Raw genomic sequence first — 20,819 nt, 5'->3', positions numbered from 1 at the left:
AAAATAATCAAAGGCTGGGCCCGGGCTTAAGTATGTGCTGTGGTTACTTTTGAGAGTACTTATCCTGCATGAGGAACCATGACTGAGAGAGGCTTGAAGAATAAGGCTCAAGTACTTTCCTGCAAGTGCTCTAGGCTGTTTGCACCCAGGAGACCATGTGAGCAGCAAATGAAAGGGACACGGAAAACGCTCTCTTCTGCCACCTAGTGGTAAGCCACATATGGCCTGATGCCCCTTTCTTTTTTCTTTTTTTTTTCCTATATGAACAACCTTTGCACACCTGAAAGAACCCTGCTAATCAGAGTTGCCAAAAAACTTAGGGAACTTGTTGTGGATTCCCTTTCCTTCTAGGAAGAGAGGGAATAGCTAGAAGGTAAGCATTCTCAGACTACCTTGTGGAGGTGAGGGTTCGCCTATGTCTGAAAGTAAGCCTTCTGTATTTACTGTGTATTTGTGAAGACACACTGTAAAGATAGTTTTTACTATGTACTCTGTCAAGAAAATTTTTCCTTTAATTCTTTCCAGGTGACTCACATTTGTCATCCTAGTACTTGACAGGCTGTGAATCAGGGGAATCATAATTCTAGGACAGGCAGAGGCCTAGAAGATTTGCCTAGTGGTAGAGTGCTTGCCTAGCATGCATGAAGACCTGGGTTCAAGCCTTGAGAAAAAATAAAGCCCGAGGACAGTGCTCAGGCTTTGAGCTCAAGCCTCAAGATTGTAAAAAAAAAAAGTTTGTGAAACCCAAAATTCAACCACTTACAATAAAAAGAAAGAAAAAAGAAAAAACATTGTCAGTGGCAATTTTTACCTGCATTAAACACAAAGCATAAGTAAGAATACCAAGTCCAGGACAAAAAGTGAGATCTTATTCAAAAAACCAATGGAAGTAAAAAATATAGCTGGGGGCATGACTCAGATAATAGCTAGTACACAGTGGATTTTGATTCAAACTCTGTGTGGATGAAAATAGAAATCCAGAAAATTGGTCTCTACAACTTCTATGACAATAAGGATGAGAACAAACATGTAAATTCTGCTCGAGGAGAAAGGTAATCAGCCTGCTTTATATAAATGATGCTGGGTGATGACCAGAGACTAAGGACCACAACCCAGCTAAGACCCCCAGACTACTCTCGAGAAGTACATCTTGCACCTCACACCATTCCTTTCTGTGACCCAAATGAACAATTAAGAAAATTAACAATTAAGAACATTAAGAAAATAAAAATGAACACAAGCAAGAACCACACAGAACTTCCTTTTTGAAAATTTTAAGGCAATATAATTAAAAACAGATAGCAAAAGGTCAGGATGGTTCAACCTTTTGGGGCAAACATGAAGGAATAAGGTGAGAAGTGCCATTAAAATCACAGCAAAATCACAAACAAGAATGTTACTTCAAATTGATAGAGGTGATCAAAGTTACACATAAGGCACATCTCAAAACCCAAACTGCTATTTTGATCAACAGCAAAGGTAGGCAATGGAGTAAGCTAGAATTTACAGTAAGTTACATAAGGACAGGCCCCACATATCAATACATCACAACAAACGATCACGGTATTATGTGCAGGTGCTGTGTGCTTGTTCTTCATACTTATGTTTCTTGGAATTGGTCCACATATCAAAAGTGAACTATGTTTGAGTCTCAAATGACGCAGAGGCTCACAAAAGACTGTGATTGTGGTGTGTGCGGAGGGAGGAGTCAAGTAAAGTGTTTGTCACCATTATCCATGACAATATGTCCCACTGCTCAAGCGATGAGCCAAAGGGACTGCAACAGGAGGCGTATCATTTACAGGGCACATCTTTATGCGTGCAAGCAGTGTGTATCTGCAGAACACTTGGGCACACTCCTGGTTATTAGGATGGAGACTCGTCTCTGAGAGGAACACCACAATTTGTATGCTTCATTACAACTACATTGTGTTGAAATTGGGACAAAAATATTTTCCTGGCAACGTTAAAGAAAATCTTTCCAGGGCCAGGAAATCAAATCTAGGACAAAGGCAAGCGTAGGGGAACACTCTAGAATTTCTATGTCTTGGAAGGTGAGTTTTCAAAATAATGAAATGGGAAAGGCCTCTCTGAACTGAGCTCAAAGAAAGCTATTCTTCCAAGAAAGCCCACGGCAGGGGCGGCGCTTAAGAGCTACTGGCAGGTTCTGCAGGAGCCGCGTCCTGCCTTGTCGCAGGGAGCCCTTTTCTAAGGTGTGCAGCCAGGTGCAGGATGATGTTCTCTTTGTTGAGGAAACTTTTAAGACAAAGGTTACACTTGTATAGGACTTCCCCTGCGTGCGTTTTCACATGAGACCGCAGGCTGGACCTGTGCCTGTAGCTTTTCTTACAATATTCACAGGTAAAAGGGCGCTCTGAGGTGTGTGTAACCTGGTGCTGGCTAAGTGTTGCCCGCCGAAGAAACTTTTTCCCACAGATGAGGCACTCGTGGGACTTTTCCCCTGTGTGAGTTTTCCTGTGTTCCAATAGACTTGACCTATGCAGGAACCTTTTGCTACAGTACTGGCACTGGAAGGGTTTAATGTCAGAATGTATGGCCTGGTGCGTGGTGAGTTGTATGTGATGACTGAATGTCTCCTCACACTTGGGGCACTGATAGAGCTTCTCCTTCACACCAGGGACCTGCTCATCTAGGTCTGGGCTGGGAAAGAACCCTTCCTCACAGAGAGCACAGTGCATGAGCTCTTCTGCAGGAATCACTTCGGAATTGCCAGCTTGCTTAAGAGCATAAGCAGAAGACTTCCCACACTGGGCACAGTGGTGGGCTTTCCCTGCGGGGGCCTTCTGTGCAGGGTCTTCAGGGTTGACAGGCCTTTCCTGGTGGGAGTTCTCTTCTAGGTAGGACCCCGGGGTGTCCATCGGAATTTCCAAAACATCCAGCAGCTCATTTGGGAGCTCGTTGCAGAGGGCTTCCTGCTGTTCACGTTCTTTTGATAAATCTAGTGCCTGATGCAGATTCTCCTCTAGAGAAACAAACAAAAAAGGAATGACTGCAAAGAGTTCAGGCTTTTCTGTTTTCACAGATGTTGAATTTTCCCTCCTAATATCCCAACCCAAGAGAAGAAATAGAAATGTCAGATGTTGTCGAGCACTGTGGTTCATGCCTGTAATTTTAGCTACTCAGGAGGCTGTGGTCTGAGGATCAAGGTTCAAAGCCAGCCTGGGCACTAAAGATCATGAGACTCTTATCTCTAATTAATCAGTAGAAAACAGGAAATGGGGCTGTGGCTCAAGGGCAGGGCAGCAGGCTTGAGCTGAAAAGCTCAGGAACAGCGTGCAGGCCTAAAGTTCAAGTCCCAGGACTGCTAGAATAAAAAAGAAAGAAAAAGGAAGAGAAATGGCAGACTCTCTGACTCAGGGAAACTAGGGATAAGGGAAGTAGAAGAGTTTTACCCCATGCCCAGAGGGAAGGTGGCATCCTGCCTTCACCCCCAATAAAAGTTGCATTTTTCTCTTCTTTCTTTCCAGGCACGTGGCCATCCCTCACCTACCAGTCTGTAAGTTCATCAGGTCCTCGGCCCACTGATCTTCTTTATCCATTGGGAAGCTGCAGTCAGATATCGGTATGGCAGGACCTGGCCAGGGGCAAGTGGGGTGGGGAGGTGGAGAGTTTGAGTCACCACAGACATATCAGAGGTGACGATGCCTTCTAGCACACGTGCCTCTCCGCAGCTACTTCCTCCTAACTTTGGATTGCTTCACCAGGGCCCTCTGACCCATTCACTTTGGTATTTAGGTTTTATTTATCTTAAAGAAGAAAAGCAAAGGAAAGACCACTTTGTGCTCAGTAGCAGGACATTCTATTTACTCCAATGTGGAGAAGGATCAGCAATTCTGATTATGAGCGGAATTTACCTGAAAATATTTCCTCAGTATCCTGAGATGAACATTACTCTGCTGAGGGTCAAAACTAGGTCACTATTCCTATTGTGTTGGTGGATGAAAATGAGAATTGCTCTTTTCTTTGATAAGAAAAAGTCACACAGAGGGAAACATGAGATTTAGAACACTGCTGCTAGAATAATTTCCGTAACACTAATTTGTTACTGAATAATTATTCAGTAAGAACTTAAGATCTAGTGCAGCTAAAGTGTAGTTGTGGGTTATAGGAATATAACCCAAAGAGCTACTAGATAGTACTTCTATCTGCCAACCTAAAATCAATCGGGTTAAGTTGGGCCCCGTCCCCATTGGCAGCACTATTTTTTTCCACTCTTACTCCTTTATAGCTAAAATGTGTGCAGAGAGCTAGATACGACATTCACAAGTTCTTGTCCATCATCTTATATTTCAAGCTGGTTAAATAACTTTAAAATCTTTCCTTTCTCACTATCTTCCCAACCCCACTCTTCTAGCTCCTGTCCAGCTCCTCTCCCAGAGCATCACCAGTTCTTCTTTCTGGCCCCTGCATTTTGCACATGGTGGCCCTCCTACCAGAGTCCCCTCCTCCCATCTTCACTTGTACCCCTCCAACAGCTACCCCTGCAGTCCATCCTGTGGGGGGCTATCCACACCCCCTTTCTCCAGAGGTCATCCCTCTGCACCTAAAGCTGCTCCGCTGGCCCTGCAATGCACTCCCCTAGCATGCCAGGTCCTCCGCTGCACCTACCACTTCACACACAGCACATAGCGGAACCGCCCACTAGACCGACAGTTCCGATCCTTTTCTGACTAGAGTCCTAATGAATCCCAAGATGTAGCACAGAGCCTGCTCCTCCCCAGGGGCTCATGATGAAGCTGACATAATAATTGTGGAGATAAGAAAAAGCATATAGTTGTTAAACACTGGTCCTGTGCTACTATATAACTTGGGCATACTTGATTCAATTATGTGTTAATAATCTGTATTTGTTGTCTCAGTACTAAGTACTTGGTCAATGTGTGCAGTACACCAGCTGCTTTTCTTCCCTGGATTCTCTCCTTGTTGAATTCACCTTGTATTATCATCAGCAGTGACATGTCAAACTTCAGTGTGTGCAACACCCACCTGGACAGCATGTTACCCATGCACCCTGGATTACCACTCTATGAGAAACACTCTTCTAGGTTGGGATTAAATGAGATATTACCTTTGTCCTCTGTAAGTGACTGGACTCTTTGCAACAATCTGAAGAGACAATACCATGCAAGTGTTCAGTTTGAATGAGGCCATTATGTCACAAAAAAGCGATTCTGTGACACACAACCTTACAGATCATGTGGCTCAAAATGTGGTACACAAATGAGTCCTCATCCAAATGACACCATCTCCCACTGGAGATTGTGTGTGTGTGTGTGTGTGTGTGTGTGTGTGTGTGTGCTTGTGTGTGTGCCGGTCCTTGAATTCAGGGCCTGGGTACTGTCTCTGTTTTTGGCTGAAGGCCAGCATTCTACCACATGAGCCAGAACTCCACTTACAGCTTTTTTTGTGCTGAACTGGAGGTAAGAATCTTATGGAATCCCTGACTCCAAACCACAATCCTCAGATCTCAGCTTCCTGTGTAGCTAGGATTAGATGTGAGCCTTTGGCATTCGGATTCCCACTTGAGATTTTAATCAATAATATTATTGCACAAAATTACCCATAGTAGAGACAATATTTTAAACAGTTCCCAATGCCATTGTATTCAAGTACATTTTCCCGTTCTGCTGTACACAGAGAGAACTATTGCTATTCTTCCTCCAACTTTTCCTTTATCTCTCCTTGTGCTCTCCCCCTCTCCCACCTTCATATCCTTTATCCAGGTAGTTAATTTCCACTGCCAAATTCATAGTTCTACCAAATGAAAATTACTAAGAGCCCATGAGCTCTCTGGGGGGAAAATGGCAGAAAGAAACCCTCGCCTTACCAGGATTCACAAAGGGCTGGCATTCAGATCCAGCACTGTAGTTCAGCTCCTGTGGCCCTGCCTGTGGCTTCCAGGCTTCTGGCACTGGGGAATCCTGGAGAGTTCCCTTTGCCTGGAGTGCAGGTGACACTGGGTGCAAGTTTGGCTGCATGAGTTCCGTTTCCAATGGCAGAAACTCTTGAAGGATTATGTCATCAAAATCAATCTAGGGAAAAAGTCAGAACTCATCACTTCAAAGTTCAAAGTCCTTACTTCTGCTGGAAGTAAAGAAATTTTTTCGTTACTCTAAATAAGCTTTTGCTTAGCAGCAGTACCAAGACCATACATATCCATTTTGTAGTGGTTGCAAGAAACCATGCATAAGAAGAAACTGGTGAGTTCAATGATACTAAAATATCATACTTATTCCAAAATGTACAGACAAGCAACATTCTCACATATGATCCATACAGTTGCTAGAGAGCTATTCCACCTGCTTTTCCTTTCTTCAGATGGGGGATGTGCATGTGAAACTCACAGCAGACTTCACGCTGCACTGCCACATTTCATGTGCTCAGGAGCCAGCCGAGGCTGATGGTCTGTTCTGGACAGGACATGGTCAGGCCCTCAAAGATAAAATCTCATTTACTGAACAAAACCAACCGGACAGAGGAAGGAAGAGAACCACACATTCACTCATGCCACCTTCAGGAGGCAGGATGCTGGGAAAGCGAGGCAGGATGCTGGAAAGCCTCCTGTCCTGCCTGCCACCTCCAGAACCAACCACAACAGCCCCTGAACAGTGCCCCCTCCTCAAGCCCAGCTCCCCTGAAACCCCCATTACATTTCAGCTCTGTGTTCAGCCGTGGCCTATGTAAACAGAGGCTTTATGTCGTGAACAGAGGGCACAGCCACTGCCCCCATGGGCTCTTCTGGAGATGGCAGCAGGTATTGATATGGGACTCTAATGGGGCAGAGGTGGCAGCGTCTCTCCCAAGGTATATAGGTCCAGGACTCACCAAATGAGGAATTCCCCTCCAACTTCCACATAGGAAAAAAAGGACATATTAAGAAGCACATTGTACAGAGGAGTTAGAAAGAAAACCGTTTTGCACATTTTAGCATTACATGGATTTACCAGGAATGATCTCCTGTCCAAATCCAAGGAAGAACATTTTACTTATTGTTCTTTTTTCCTAAGACTTGTTTACCACTTTGAGAAATCATATAATACACAGCAACACTGTTCATAGCACTTGAGCCCTAATCTGAATTCTTGGTTGATCCATCACAGTGACTTTAAGCAGACATGCAGACACGTGAACACTTCATGAAGCCACTCGAGGAGGCAGAGCTCAAATGTGTTTGTACAGAAATGCATATGAGATTGGAATACACTGTTTTCACAAGCATATGTCCTTTGTGGGCTGTACTCAAGTAAAGGTGGGCAAGCTGTTTTTGCTAAGGACCCAATACTAGCTATTTTTGAACCAGAGGGTCATTTACCATGGCATCTCTTTTGCTTTTCCCTCGATTTTCTTTTACTCAAGTCTTTAGTGAGGTAAAAAACTATTATGAACTAATAAGGCACAGTCAGGCACTGGAGCTGGCCTGCAAAACATGGAGTGATATAGTAATGTGTCTATTTGATATAAGACTGATTACACTGCAAAATTCTCTTACTAAAAGTAGATGGTATATTACAACATGTGTGTCATCTAGAGGGGACAGGGTTGGATATGGATGAGAGCCACTGAGTCAGGTGTTCATTCCAACAGAAGCAACACAATGGAAAATGAAAGGAGAATGGGAGTTGGAGATGTGAAATGTCCCAGACACAACATATCTGTTCTAGACCAAGCTGCCTCTGGACATGTTTTGGTTTACAAACAAACGTCCCAAACATATCTCACCTGGAACTCTGACTTGTCATATTTCCTCTGTATGTGTTCTATCAGGGAAAAAAGTCTTTCTTTGGTTTGTGGGCCATGAGCTCTCACCCGGCTCTCAATGTCAGGAGGCAGAATATTTAGGAATTGCTCCATTACAACCATCTCCAGGATTTGTTCGATAGAATGCATTTTTGGCTTCAGCCATTCACAGCAGAGCTCCCACAGTTTCCTGAAAGTTTCACGAGGGCCAGCTGCTGCTGTGTACTGCAACTGCCTGAAGAGCTGGCGGGAGATTTCACTGCCTCTCTCATTATCCTGTAGCACAGAAACTCCTCTGTTTGAGAAGGAGTCCATGGGGGCATAATCCATGGGCATTTCCATTGCACCTGCTGCTTATCTGGGGCCTGATGTCTCAGATCCAAGAGTTTTCTCTCTGAACTCAGTGGGGCCAGCCACCTACAGCAGAGAATAGGAAACCATGAGAGAAGAGGCACAGCAGTGGGGACAAGTAGGCATATTCATATTCTAGACCTTTTTACAGAAGGGTATTGAACCTGGGTATGTCGGTTTCATGGCAATGAGCAGACAAAGTGTGCATGCATAAGAAGTACTAGAATTTCTGGTCATTATCCTATTTGGTATGCTATAGAGGGAGCTTTTATTGGTTCTTTACTACGCATATATGTTTTAGACTGTGGACCTGCTGGGGGTAAACCGTGAAAATACTTCAGACTTCACCTGGTGGTGGTGGTTCATTCCTGTAGGCCTAGCTACTCTGGAGGCTAAGATCTGAAGATCACAGTTCAGTGCCAGCCCAAACATAAAAGTCTGTGAAACTTACCTCCAATTTACCACCAAAAAGACATAAGAATAGTTGCAAGTCTAATAGTAGAGTGCTTCATGTGAGGGGAAAAAATGCTCAGGATCAGTGCTTAGCCTCTCATTTCAAGTTCTGTAAGTGGTATTTTATAAAGAAAAGGTTGTTCAGACTCATATGTGAGAACCCCTTTTTCCAGGCCTGAAAATTTTCCACTAATTCTACCAGGGAAGTGGTACAGTGTAGCTTTCCTCAGTGCTATGCCACAGGTAACCTCAGTAGCCTTAGGGAAGCTCCTCCCTCTAAGAGGGTACAAGGGAAGCTCAGTGGAGGACATAGTCCTGTCAGGAATATGAGAAACCTGCCCACATGTGTTTACTAACATGACAGCCTTCTCCCCCTAATACAGATTCTAGATCCTTCCCAGAGCCTGTGTTTGTAGTGGTGTCACAGGGATGCAGAAAAAATCATCTGCAAGAGGACTTCACTACCTCAGTTGCCTCCTTAGCCACACATGGTTAATTTTCAGATCTTTAAAAAAAAAGAAAGAAAGAAAGAAAAGAAAACATCAAATGGGAGTTGCCTCTGCTCCTGTTAGATCTGGGGTCTCAGAGATTTTTTTTCCCTTGGGACCTGTACCCCTTTCCCGCCTCTGGCTGCAAGGAGCCATGTTTTCCTGCCTTTGTGGGAAGGGAGTCCCTTCATTCACCTCACGGATCCGGAGTCTCGTGGCTCCACAAAGTCTGGTGCCAATGAGTCCTACCTCTACCCACTGCACCGATTGGTCCGGGGGTCGCAGTCACTTCAGAAATCAAGGTGTGGTGATGCGTGGAAGTGATTATCAATGTCCCCAGCAGAGCGCGCCCAAAAAGCCGCGTGAGCGCCACCAAGCGATTGGGCTGTTCTGGATGGCTTCTGGCGGGCTTCTGGCACCTCTGGCGGGCAAGACAGGAACTATCAGAGCACTCTCTCCAACACTCTCGCCCCCGTGTGGGCGGGCCGAACAGGGTTTTATGTATCAGTTTGCCACCCCCTGCAGGATGCACTCCTCAGTAGTTTAACTAAGGGCTGGTGAGCCTCTGCTCACCTCTAGGGTAGGGGTAGGAGTAGGAACCCATCATCCTAAATCCCACTACTCATTCTAAACCGTGGGTGTGGGTGTTGGGGATCCCTTCTCAGGCTTAAGCTATAACAACTTCAGTTTAATGGAGGGAACATGAGACCCAGAGTTGGAATATTTAACAGGGAATATGATATTGAAAAATAGATTAGTGGTAAAAGAAAAATCAATGCTTAAAGCTCTCTGGTGTCTGGAGATAGGTGACTGTTTTCACCAATCGGCGCTATACTCGTTATATTAGTCATTACCTTATAGCTAATGAACGAACGATGGTATGAAATTTGCTGACTGAAGAAATGCTGGGAGTCAAGTCTGATGGAATAAAAAACTCGTTAAATACCCAACTCTCCTTTAAAATAAAGCATCACCCATACACTTTTAGAAAAGACCAAAACCCGCCCTGAACTCAGGATGTTTGCTTATCTCCCAACTAGAAAATGGCATCTTGGGACGGGGGAAGAGGTCAACACATCTAAATTTTTAAGACATAACTTGTATCAGGTGTAAGTTCCTCCTTGCCTTGAACCAGGAAGAGAGTTTGGAGTGGGAATCAATGCCGCCTGAACTTTAAGAACTTAGGGACCCCCTACTCCATAGCAGACACTCAAGATGGCAGTGATCTGGCCTAACAAGCTCCCCTGATACACACCTTGACACTCCCTGATCTCCAGTGGTCCCAGGGTGGGGTTGAGGAGAACTGTTGGGAGATGGGAACTTGCAAAGGAATACTTTCCAGCAGCCCCTGATCCCCCGCGTTAGTGACCGCTCTCCTCTGAAACAAATTAAAACGGTTGAGAACCCTGATCATGGTTCTATGACAACCAGCCTACGCAACTTCCGCACACGAGACCCTCTTCTTGCCTGGTGGCCCTGATGTCTCAGCGTTCTGCCAGTCTGACGTAGACCTAACAACTCGTGATTGGCAGGAACTCTGCACCATACAGGAGCTACCAGCTGCCTTTTAAACTCCGCCTCCTCAGAAGGTGGTACTGAGCCCGCATTTCCTACAGCTGACCAATGAGGATGCTCCCAGCACTCACATGGATTACAATGGCCAATGAGAGGTGATAAGCAGGCTCCTCCTTTCTGATCTGAGGGCACCATTAGGAATATCTCAGGAAAGTGGCTTGGGGGGCGAGCTACTGTCTGTATCTATGGCCAGCTATTCAGTGGTGGCTTCTCTGATACTGACAGCATTATATTGGCACATGATTAGACTCTCTTTGATTCAATTAGGAACACAGACACACAAATCTATAGGCTCATGCTTGTAATCCTAGCCACTCAGGAGACTGAGTTTAAGAATTATGGTATGAAGCTGGCTCAGGCAGAAAATTCTGTGATACACTTATTGACAACCCGCAAAAAGCCAGAAGTGGAGCTGTGGTTCAAGTGGTAGTGTGCTAGCCTTGAGGCTTAAGGATACTGCTCAAGCCCTGAATTCAAACCCGAGGACTCGTACAAAAAATAAAATGACATGGTAGACTGCAGAGTTAGATTTATTACATCTCATGGCTATGAGAAGACAACACTTCTGTATATATCTTTAGCTGTCTTCTGGGGTATAGACATTGGTTTCAGGTTAAATAGGAAGAATTGTGTGCAGAGAGTAAGGAAGGAGGTATGTATGGTTAAAAGAGTCCCAAGTCACAGGTATGGCCTAGTTGACCATTAGTTCAATCTTTGTTTCTGGAGGCCTAGCAGGTAGTGTATTACTGTTGGCTGCTTTCTTCAAGATGATAAGAAGTCATAGACTATCTGGGGACAGTTTGCCTTTTCTCACAAGATGCTTATCACTGAATCCTGTTCTCATAGAGCCCAAGGTGATTTGATGTATTCTCAGATCAAAGAGGATAGATGCAAAGTGAAAGATGGGTTTTTTGCCCAGCTTTTAAAAAAATCATAGACCCAACAATAACAATCCCCAGACCACAGAAAAAAAGAAGGAAGGAAGGAAGGAAGGAAGGAAGGAAGGAAGGAAGGAAGGAAAGAAAGAAAGAAAGAAAGAAAGGAAGGAAGAAAGAAAGAAAGAGAAAGAAGTGGTTTACCTTGTAGTTGGCAAAGTGGAAGCGACATTGATTTCTGTAAGTGATTGTATTAATAAGAAGTCATATATTCACACTTCAATACACATAAGAAAGAATCAATCATTCACAAATGAAAGAAGTTACATGACTCTTAAAGACACAACAACCCTGTCCTCTGGTGTAAACAAAGGGGCACAGAAGACAAAAATATTAGAAAAACTGGGGAAAGAAGGTAGGGGACAATGGTGAAAAAAAAATCGGCTTTAGCTGCTTAGAGGAGGAAATAACCATGCTTTTCTTAGTGAAGCGTGGGAGGTTAGAAGGAAACACAGAGTCTGAGTCTGCCCAGACCTGTCATCTCTGCTTGGACAGCAGCACGTCTCTGCTTAACACAGACCCACCTGAGGCCAATTTGCTTGACCAACATCCCTAGAGGGAACACTATGTCCCTAGGTTAATTACTCAATCCGACACTGGAAAAACAAGTTGAGGGCAACAGCATTGTGTCTTTGCCAGTAGCAGATCACCCCTCGATGATGATGGAGCTGGGGTGGGGAAAAGCACTGACACCACAGTATTCCTCCTATAAGGGGTCAAACTCCTAGTTTTAGTTCTTCAATTCAGCACTAACAAAAGAAGACATCACACCCAACGCCCCTCATGCCAATAAGAGGCCTGAAAAACAGAACAGTTTCCTGACTTAAACTCATCAGGAAGCGAAACAAATAAATCATAAACCTGGAGCCTTTTAGAGGCTTATAAATAAGCAGTGCTCAGAGATTTGTTTTCCACAGCTAGCTAAGCTCAATTGTGACAGGAGATTGCAAGCAGGCCTTTCCTCACTGGAAAGGAAGAGAATAGATCCAGGAGCCAGCGCTCCCCAGAATGTCTCCTATGCCAAGGCTCACCAAAGGACACGTGGCATAACAGCTCTAGATCCCCAAGACTCAAAGTACAAGATTCTTCTCCAGTGCCTAGCTGCTTTGCTAACCACTTGTATATCACCCACATACCTACACGTTTGTACAGGATCACTACTCTCTGCCTGGCTCACACTGGGTCAGTGTCCTCTATGTGCAAATTGTAGTTTGTAGTGGAGGAACCACTGGGCTGAATTTCTGATTTACCCCTCTACTTCTGGTTTAGGAACAGATCTTCCCATATGATTCTTGTCACTCAAGGTACTGTTACCGTTGGAGAAATCTAGTTAAAACAAAATTATCTGTCAACCCAAGAAACTTCTCCACAAAGGTAGCATATATGTGCAAACCACAATGTGATGTGACTGCCATACAGGGGCAAAAAGAGAAGGAAATTTATTTTATATCACTGGAAAAAAGGACACAGCAATTTACTTTGGGTAGGTTCATACCTTGGAGTCAGTTGACAAGTTCAGCCCATCTCCTGTCTAAAAACTTGGATATTTATCTTTCCTGAATGTTTCAGTTCCAATCCCTTCTAGGTGAAGACTTTAAATCCGCCCCCCTCTCTCTTTCTGTGATGGGGCTTGAACTCAGGGCCTGGGCTCTGTGTCAGCTTTTTTGCTCAAGGCTAGCTCTCTACCACCAGAGACATTCTGGTTTTCTGGTAGTTTATTGAAGATAAGAGTCTCATGGACTTTCCTGCCTGGACTGGCTTCTAGCAGCCATCCTTAGTCTCTTCAGTAGCTACACTTACAGGCATAAGCTACCAGCACCTGGCAACTTCCCATTGTTAAAATGAACTAACTACAGTTAGCCCACTGGGTGACCACTCCTTATGCTTAACATCTAGTTGGACTTTTCTTATTTGCATAACCAAGTCAGATCATCAGTCTTACAGGGGATGTCATACATTCGCTCTACATACAGACCACATGTAAGCTCAAAGCCATTCTTCTGTGTTCTCTGCTGGCAGAATGAATGGAAGGAACCAAGTTCTCTACCCAATGCCTCTGATTGGCTAGAGGAGTCAGTGGGATGTGGGGTCTCAAGGAGTCTCATCTGCAGACTGGACTTGGAGGTTGCTGGGTGGGAACTGAAAAGAGAGGTGCAAATTCTTGTGGGTGGGAGGTTTGCTTGGCTTTCCTGGAAAAGGGGATGGGGGGTCTCCAGCTGTGTGGTGCCATGGGGTATCTCTGGCCCTACTCACAGGAGCTGAGGAAGAGGGAAAGAATCCAGACTCTGAAGGCTCCAGATGGGAAGGTTTGGAAATCACACAAGCTGGCACTGATACCACCATGGTCAGGCTTCTGAGCCAGGCTTTCAGAGAAGGGTGGAAACTATTAAGGGGCATGCAGGCCTGCTGAAAGGTATTTTTTCTCTGAGTCCCTCTGTCCTACTAACATCCAAACGGCTCTGTATATTTCTGCCTCAGGACCTTGGAAGGTCAAGGAGTGAAGATTGGGGGGCAAGGGGAGGGGCTAGGAGAGGTCCCTGCCATTTTGAGTGTCTTCTGGAGGGGGGTGGCAGATCTTTGAATCCACAATAGTTTGGTAGCATCGACTCACACTCAAAACTCTTCTTGGTTCAAGGAGGGGAGGAACTTGCACAAACACACAGAAGTAGTTCAGCCATATTTTCTATATGGGGTTGGAGGAGTGGCTTAGGTATTAGGGTGCCAGTCAATGGGTGAAAGTATCTGACATTCAGTTCAATTCCCAGTGAGGAAAAAAAGGCCTAGTGTGTTGCACATTGATCTATGTTGTCCCCCTTCACACAGAATGACTTTTTTGGTTTCTGAGAGAAAAGAAACATTCTAATTTGAGGGTGAATTTGGTCTTTCCCCAAAATATATGGTTGATAGTTTTTTAACAAGAGTTTAGATTTTGAAACTGTTTTTACTTCACCACATTCAACTGCCACGCAGTTTTACTGTCAGCAATATTCATACCATCTTTCAGTAGAATTCAGGAAAAAAATGTTGTTAAAATGAGCATAAAAAGGACCTGTTGCTTGAAACAGTGAGTGATCTAAGTATTTTTACCATGAATTTCTCTTTCAATATATTATGTGTTAACTATTCTGAGGGTGTCGTTTCCCACTTCTGATAAAGGAAGCTTCTATTTGAAGTTTCCAATACAGAAGTCCAAGGTCTGAAATCGCACTCTTCCCATAGCTTGAGAAAGGATCTCCACCACTGCACTCACACTCTAGAATGGATAGAATGGGGTTAGGGATGGCAGGCTTCTTCAGGCACCCATGCCCCTAGTGGTGGGCAGAGACATACAAGCCCTTGGTAATTTGGAAATTGAGGAGTGCATTGGAAGGGTCAGACTGATAAGTAAAATAAATCTTCCTGCTCTTCCTGTTCACTTCTGGTTTTGAGGTTTTGAGGGAGTGCTCAGAAAGTACAGTCTAGCCACCCACAGGTGCCAGAAGCCTGCCACCAGGGAGCACAAGAGTCTGAGATCTTGGTGGCATGCATACAACTTTCTGGTGCTCTTGCACTAGGGACACTGAGAGTCACTTCCAGACCTTACCAGATAGGGATTAGTGAAGCAGCCAGTACCGCCGAACAATCTGTGCACTTGGGTAAAGATGTAGGGGTCATGGGCATGCCAGGACTCTGGTTTGGTGAAGTGAATGAAGGGAGGACATGGCTTCTTGCAGCCAGAAACAGGAATGAGCTACAGATCATAAGGAAAAATACTCTGACATCCCGGACCTCACTGGAGCAGAGGCAGCTCATCCTCTATGTCCTCAGTGGAATAGAAAGTGATTGCTTGGGAGGTAGTGTGTGGTGTGTGTGTGTGTGTGTGTGTGTGTGTGTGTGTGTGTGTGTGTGTGTGTGTGTGTGTGTGTGTGTATGTATGTCAATCCCAGAGCTTGAACTCCAGGGAGGGGTGCTGTCCCTGATTTTTCCCTCTCTCAAGTCTGGTGTTCTACTTGTAAAAACACCACTTCTGGCTCGTTTTTGTTCTTTTCTTTTTCTTTCTTTGTAGTTTACTGAAGAGTCTCTCAGAGGTCATGCCTGGGTTGACTTTGAACTGCTCTCTTTAGAGCTCAGCTTCCGCAGTAGCTAGGATAACAGGCCTTGGTACTGAGTCCATGGTGATTGCCTTTTTTTTGCTATTCCTGTGGATTGAACTCAGGGCCTGAACACTGCCCTTGGGCTTTCTCAAGGCTAGAGCTCTTCCACTTGAGCAACAGTGCCACTTCTGGCTATTTCTATGTATGTGGTACCAAGGAATTGAACTTCGGTCTTTGTGCATGCTAGGCAAGCACTAAACCAATATGCCAAACTCCCAGCCCCGGATTGCCTTTTTTAAACCTTTTCTTTGCGGGGGAGGGGTGTTATTCCTGGGCCTTGAACTAATGGACTAGGTGTTCTCCCTGAGATTCTTTTGCTTAAAGCTAGTGCTATACCACTTGAGTGACAGCTCCACTTCTGGCATTTTTTGTTGTTGTTGGTTGTGGGCATTGAAATTAAGACCTGGGTGCTATCTCTGAATGTGTTTATGCTCAAGGCTTGCCCTTTACCAGCTGAGCCACACCACCACTTCAGGTTTTTGAATGGTTAATTGCAGATATGAGTCACCATGAGCTGGCTTTGAACCATAATCCTCCCATCTCAGATTCCAGAGTAGCCAGGATTATAGGCATGAGCCACCATCACCTGGCCACTTCTGGCTTTTCCATAGTTTTGTGAAGAGTTTCAGCGAACTTTCCTACTGGGATGACTTTGAATCATGATGCACAGAACTCGGCATTTTGAGTAGCTAGAATCATAACTCTAAGCAAGTTGGACCTGGCAGGGATCTCCTTTTTTTAGACCTGGGTCTTTACAACTGGCCATCTCCTTTTGGGAGGTGAGCACTGTCCATGTCTGTCTCTAAGGAGGCGAATGTTGTAGTGAAGTCCTCCTACAGGTGATTTGTCTGCAATGCTGTGCGACCACTGCATTCACAGGCTCTGGGAAGGATCCACAAATCACACTACACAGAGAAAGCTGTCATATTGGTATAAGACATATAGGCAGGGTTGCAAGTGTGGCCTAGCATGCATGAAGTCCCGGGGTCAATTCCTTCGTATCACATACATAGAAAAAGCCAGAAGTGGTGCTGTGGCTGAAATGGTAGAGTGCTAGCCTTGAGAAAGCTCAAGAACCATATCTAAGCCGTGAGTTCAAGCCCAAAACTGGCAAAAAAAAAAGACATGTGAGCAGCTGTCTGATATTCCTGACAGGACTATATCCCCCACTGAGCTTCCGTTGTACCCTCTTAGAGGGAAGAGCTTCCCTAAGTGTACTGTGGAAATCTACACTGTACCACTTCCCTGGTAGAATTAGTGGAATATTTCCAGGCTCGAGTAGTGGTTGCCAGAGCTGGGTTTGAAGTATATTTATGAGTACGCAATGCCCAATGCCCCCAGCCTGAAACCTAATTAATTTGCAAGGGCAGTGGGAAATTAGAAGCACCCTCAAAAGGAACAGTGACCAGAAAGGTGTTTTTTTTCTCTGGTGCTACTCCTGGGGCTTGAATTCTGGGCTGGCCAGTGTCCTTGAGCTTTTTTGCTCAAAGCTAGTGCTCCAGCTTTTGGGGGATATTTTATTGGAGATAAGAGTCTCACAGATTTTCTTGAACATGCTGATCATGGTACTCAAATTATTATAGGCATGAGCTGTTAGTGCTAGGCTAGTCCTTCTTTCTTATGCATGGAGTGGTTTGTTTGCTGAATGCCAGGATATGTAAATCCCCTGGTTCAATACCTTTTTGTAAAAAAAAAAAAAAACCTAGGATATGAATATGCCTATTTGTCACCACTGCTGTGCCTCTCTTGTCATGGTTTCTTTTCTCTGCAATAAATGGCTCTCCCCATTGAGTTCAGAGAGAAACTTTTTGGATCTGAGATCATAGACCCCAGATAAGCAGCGGGTACAATGGAAATACCCACAGACTATATTGCTTTGGTGCCCTTCCTGTGCATAAGGGATCCTATGGAGGAGAATGACACAGGACTGAAATTTCCCACCAGGTTTTCAAGCAGTTGCAGCATACAACACCAGCTGGGCCTAAAGCAACTTTCAGAAAAATCTGGCAGCCTTGCTCTGAATGGCTGAAGCCAAAAAAGTCTTCTAAGAAACAAATCTTGGAGATGCTTGGGTTGGAACAGTTACGAAGTATTATGCCAATCGACATTGAGACCCAGGTGAGGGGATTTTGGCCCCCAAAACAAAGAAATCCCTTTTGACCTGATACAAGATTTATAGAGACAATATAAGGAATTCCATTTGCAGGTAATAAATATTTGGGGGTATTTGTTTTTAAACCAAAATCTGGCCAGAAGCAGATGGGTCTAGAACAAAGATTTTCTGTCTGGCACATTGAACAGCCCGACTTCTCCACTGTCCTTCCATTTTTCTCTTCTGCCGCTATCATCATGTGGGTCAGTGACTGAACAAATACTGTGTTATCTCTTATCCTGACGCTTGAACTCAGAGCTTTGTACTCTTGCCTGGCCTTTTTTCTCAAGGCTGAGGCTCTGTCACTTGAGCCTTATCTCCACTTCCTTCCCTTTCTCATCATTAAAGGAACGTTACAGACAGCACAATTAATCTACATACATCAAACAAAATCATCAATACTATTACTCTATGGCCTGGGCGCCATCTATAGTAATAACCTGTGTGTGTTCCTTTTGAGTTCATAATAATTTTTACCTCACTAAAGACATGGACTTAAAAAAAATCTAGGAAACAAAATAAATGCCATGGTGAGTGACCCTCTCATTCAAAATTAGCTACTATTTGGCCCTTTGCACAAATAGCTTGCCCAAACTTACTTGAGTACAGTCCAGAAAGGACATAAAGCTTGTGAATATAGTGTATGCCAATGTTAAATGCATTTGTGCATAAGCAGTTGGAGCACTGCCTTATCCAATGTTGCTGTTCATATGTCTCAAGGTCTTCTTACAGTCATTGTGATGGATCAGCCAAGAATTCAGATTAGGGCTCAAGTGCTATGAGCATGTTGGAGCTGTATGTCATATGATTTTTCAAAGTGATAAACAAGTCTTAGTTTCAAAAAGAAAAGGAACAATAAGCTAGGGGACGGTAACTCTCACCTGTAATCCTATCTACTCAGGAAACTGAGATCTGAAGTTGTGGTTCAAAGCTAGTCCAGGAAGGAAAGTGTGTGAGACTTTTATCTCCCATTAGCCACCAGAAAACAGGAAGTGGGGCTGTGGCTCAAAGTGGTAGAGTGCTTGCCTTGAGCAGAAAAGCTTAGGAATAGCACCCAGGTCCTGAATTCAAGCCCCACTTCTAACAAAAAAGGAACAATAAGTAAAATGTTCTTCCTTGGATTTGGACAGGAGATCATTCCTGGTAAATCCATGTAATGCTAAAATGTGCAAAACGGTTTTCTTTCTAACTCCTCTGTACAATGTGCTTCTTAATATGTCCTTTTTTTCCTATGTGGAAGTTGGAGGGGAATTCCTCATTTGGTGAGTCCTGGACCTATATACCTTGGGAGAGACGCTGCCACCTCTGCCCCATTAGAGTCCCATATCAATACCTGCTGCCATCTCCAGAAGAGCCCATGGGGGCAGTGGCTGTGCCCTCTGTTCACGACATAAAGCCTCTGTTTACATAGGCCACGGCTGAACACAGAGCTGAAATGTAATGGGGGTTTCAGGGGAGCTGGGCTTGAGGAGGGGGCACTGTTCAGGGGCTGTTGTGGTTGGTTCTGGAGGTGGCAGGCAGGACAGGAGGCTTTCCAGCATCCTGCCTCGCTTTCCCAGCATCCTGCCTCCTGAAGGTGGCATGAGTGAATGTGTGGTTCTCTTCCTTCCTCTGTCCTGTTGGTTTTGTTCAGTAAATGAGATTTTATCTTTGAGGGCCTGACCATGTCCTGTCCAGAACAGACCATCAGCCTCGGCTGGCTCCTGAGCACATGAAATGTGGCAGTGCAGCGTGAAGTCTGCTGTGAGTTTCACATGCACATCCCCCATCTGAAGAAAGGAAAAGCAGGTGGAATAGCTCTCTAGCAACTGTATGGATCATATGTGAGAATGTTGCTTGTCTGTACATTTTGGAATAAGTATGATATTTTAGTATCATTGATCTTACCAGTTTCTTCTTACATATTGTTTTCTAGGACCACTGGAAAATTGACCCATGTGGCTCATTGTACTCCTACTGGGTATCAGCTTATTTAGAGTGAAGTGAAATTAACATTGCTTCCAGTTAATGTAGACTTTGGAATGATGACTTCTGGCCTTTCCAAACAGGTTAACATGCAGCATATACTCGTGGAAGAACTGAAACCAATGAGGAGAGTACCCACACCACCAAACATGCACCTAGAATCACCTGTAGTCCAGGTAATGGGAACTGTCCAGGATCTCCCAGTGCCAGAGGCCTGGATCCCACAGCCAGGGCCACAGGAGATGGACTATGATGATGCTGGTAAATGCCAGCCCATTCTGGATCCTGGTAAGCAAGGATTTACTTTCTGCCTTCTTTTTGTTTTGTGGTGACCTCAAGAGCTCTTAGGGACTTTCTGGAGGAGGTAAAATCTCAATGAATGAGTGGGATAGAGCGCATTCCAGCTACTTGTTCTTGAAAATAGGGAGAAAAAATATGGTTAGAGGTATTGCTTGGAATCCATCAAACCCTTCATTTAAATTTTAAAAATCACTGCACTTTGGACTTAATCCTTTATTATGATTGTAAATAATTATAATATGATAATAACATATTATAATATAATGTAACATTATATTATAATATTAACTTACATTATTACAATTTTATAATATTAAAATTTATAGCATATATTATTACATTATACATTATTATATACTATATTATATATTATAAAATGTTATTATAAAATATTACTTATACTATTACAGTTATTATTTTCAGAATATCATCAATTGCCTTACCACTTTATATACATTTCTCCAGAACTGAAAGCCCAACGCTTACTATATTTTGCATTACAAAATTTTATAGTTAAATAAAAAAAGCTCTCAAGGGTTTCTGTTTAAAATATTGTTTCCAAGTAGAAATGGACTACTTAGATTTTTTTAAAGCTTGGAAATTTGGAAGTGGTAGAGGAGTAGATGCGGAAGGTGATTTGGAGGAGAAAGACAAAGAATGAAATATCTCTGTGAACATAAGCAAGGACTGATGCATTTTGTATCAATTA

General features: G+C 44.0%; 1 protein-coding gene across 2 annotated transcripts; it reads right to left on the bottom strand.

Annotated features, from left to right (window-relative positions):
• Window positions 1-1,285: 1,285 nt before the first annotated feature.
• LOC150041570 (zinc finger protein 449-like) lies at window positions 1,286-20,168 on the bottom strand. Of its 2 annotated transcripts, none has more exons than XM_090326660.1 (5): window positions 19,976-20,168; window positions 7,741-8,175; window positions 5,849-6,053; window positions 3,512-3,595; window positions 1,286-2,983 (listed from the first exon to the last, which is right to left on the bottom strand). In XM_090326660.1, exons 2-5 carry the CDS (start codon window positions 8,098-8,100, stop codon window positions 2,148-2,150), a joined length of 1,485 nt encoding a protein of 494 aa, XP_090182786.1. In that variant the 5' UTR covers window positions 8,101-8,175; window positions 19,976-20,168; the 3' UTR covers window positions 1,286-2,147. The 2 variants fall into 2 exon arrangements, with proteins under 2 accessions (XP_090182786.1, XP_090182785.1); XM_090326659.1 differs by lacking the exon at window positions 19,976-20,168 and adding an exon at window positions 9,246-9,461.
• Between the last annotated feature and the right edge of the window lie 651 nt (window positions 20,169-20,819).

The sequence above is a fragment of the Megascapheus bottae genome, chromosome X (genome assembly GCF_031878675.1).
Source record: "Megascapheus bottae isolate mThoBot1 chromosome X, mThoBot2.hap1, whole genome shotgun sequence".
NCBI lineage: Eukaryota > Metazoa > Chordata > Mammalia > Rodentia > Geomyidae > Megascapheus > Megascapheus bottae.
This window is presented reverse-complemented; position numbering and strand designations above follow the sequence as displayed.

Bases quoted from the DNA above. Each gene is read 5' to 3' on its own strand.
- LOC150041570 (XM_090326660.1), bottom strand. From the start codon at position 8,100: ATGGAAATGCCCATGGATTATGCCCCCATGGACTCCTTCTCAAACAGA. The intron at 6,054-7,740 runs GTGAGATATGTT...CTTTTTCCCTAG, and splicing joins ATGACAAGTCAGAGTTCCAG to ATTGATTTTGATGACATAAT. The intron at 3,596-5,848 runs GTAAGGCGAGGG...GCCCCTGGCCAG, and splicing joins CCAGCCCTTTGTGAATCCTG to GTCCTGCCATACCGATATCT.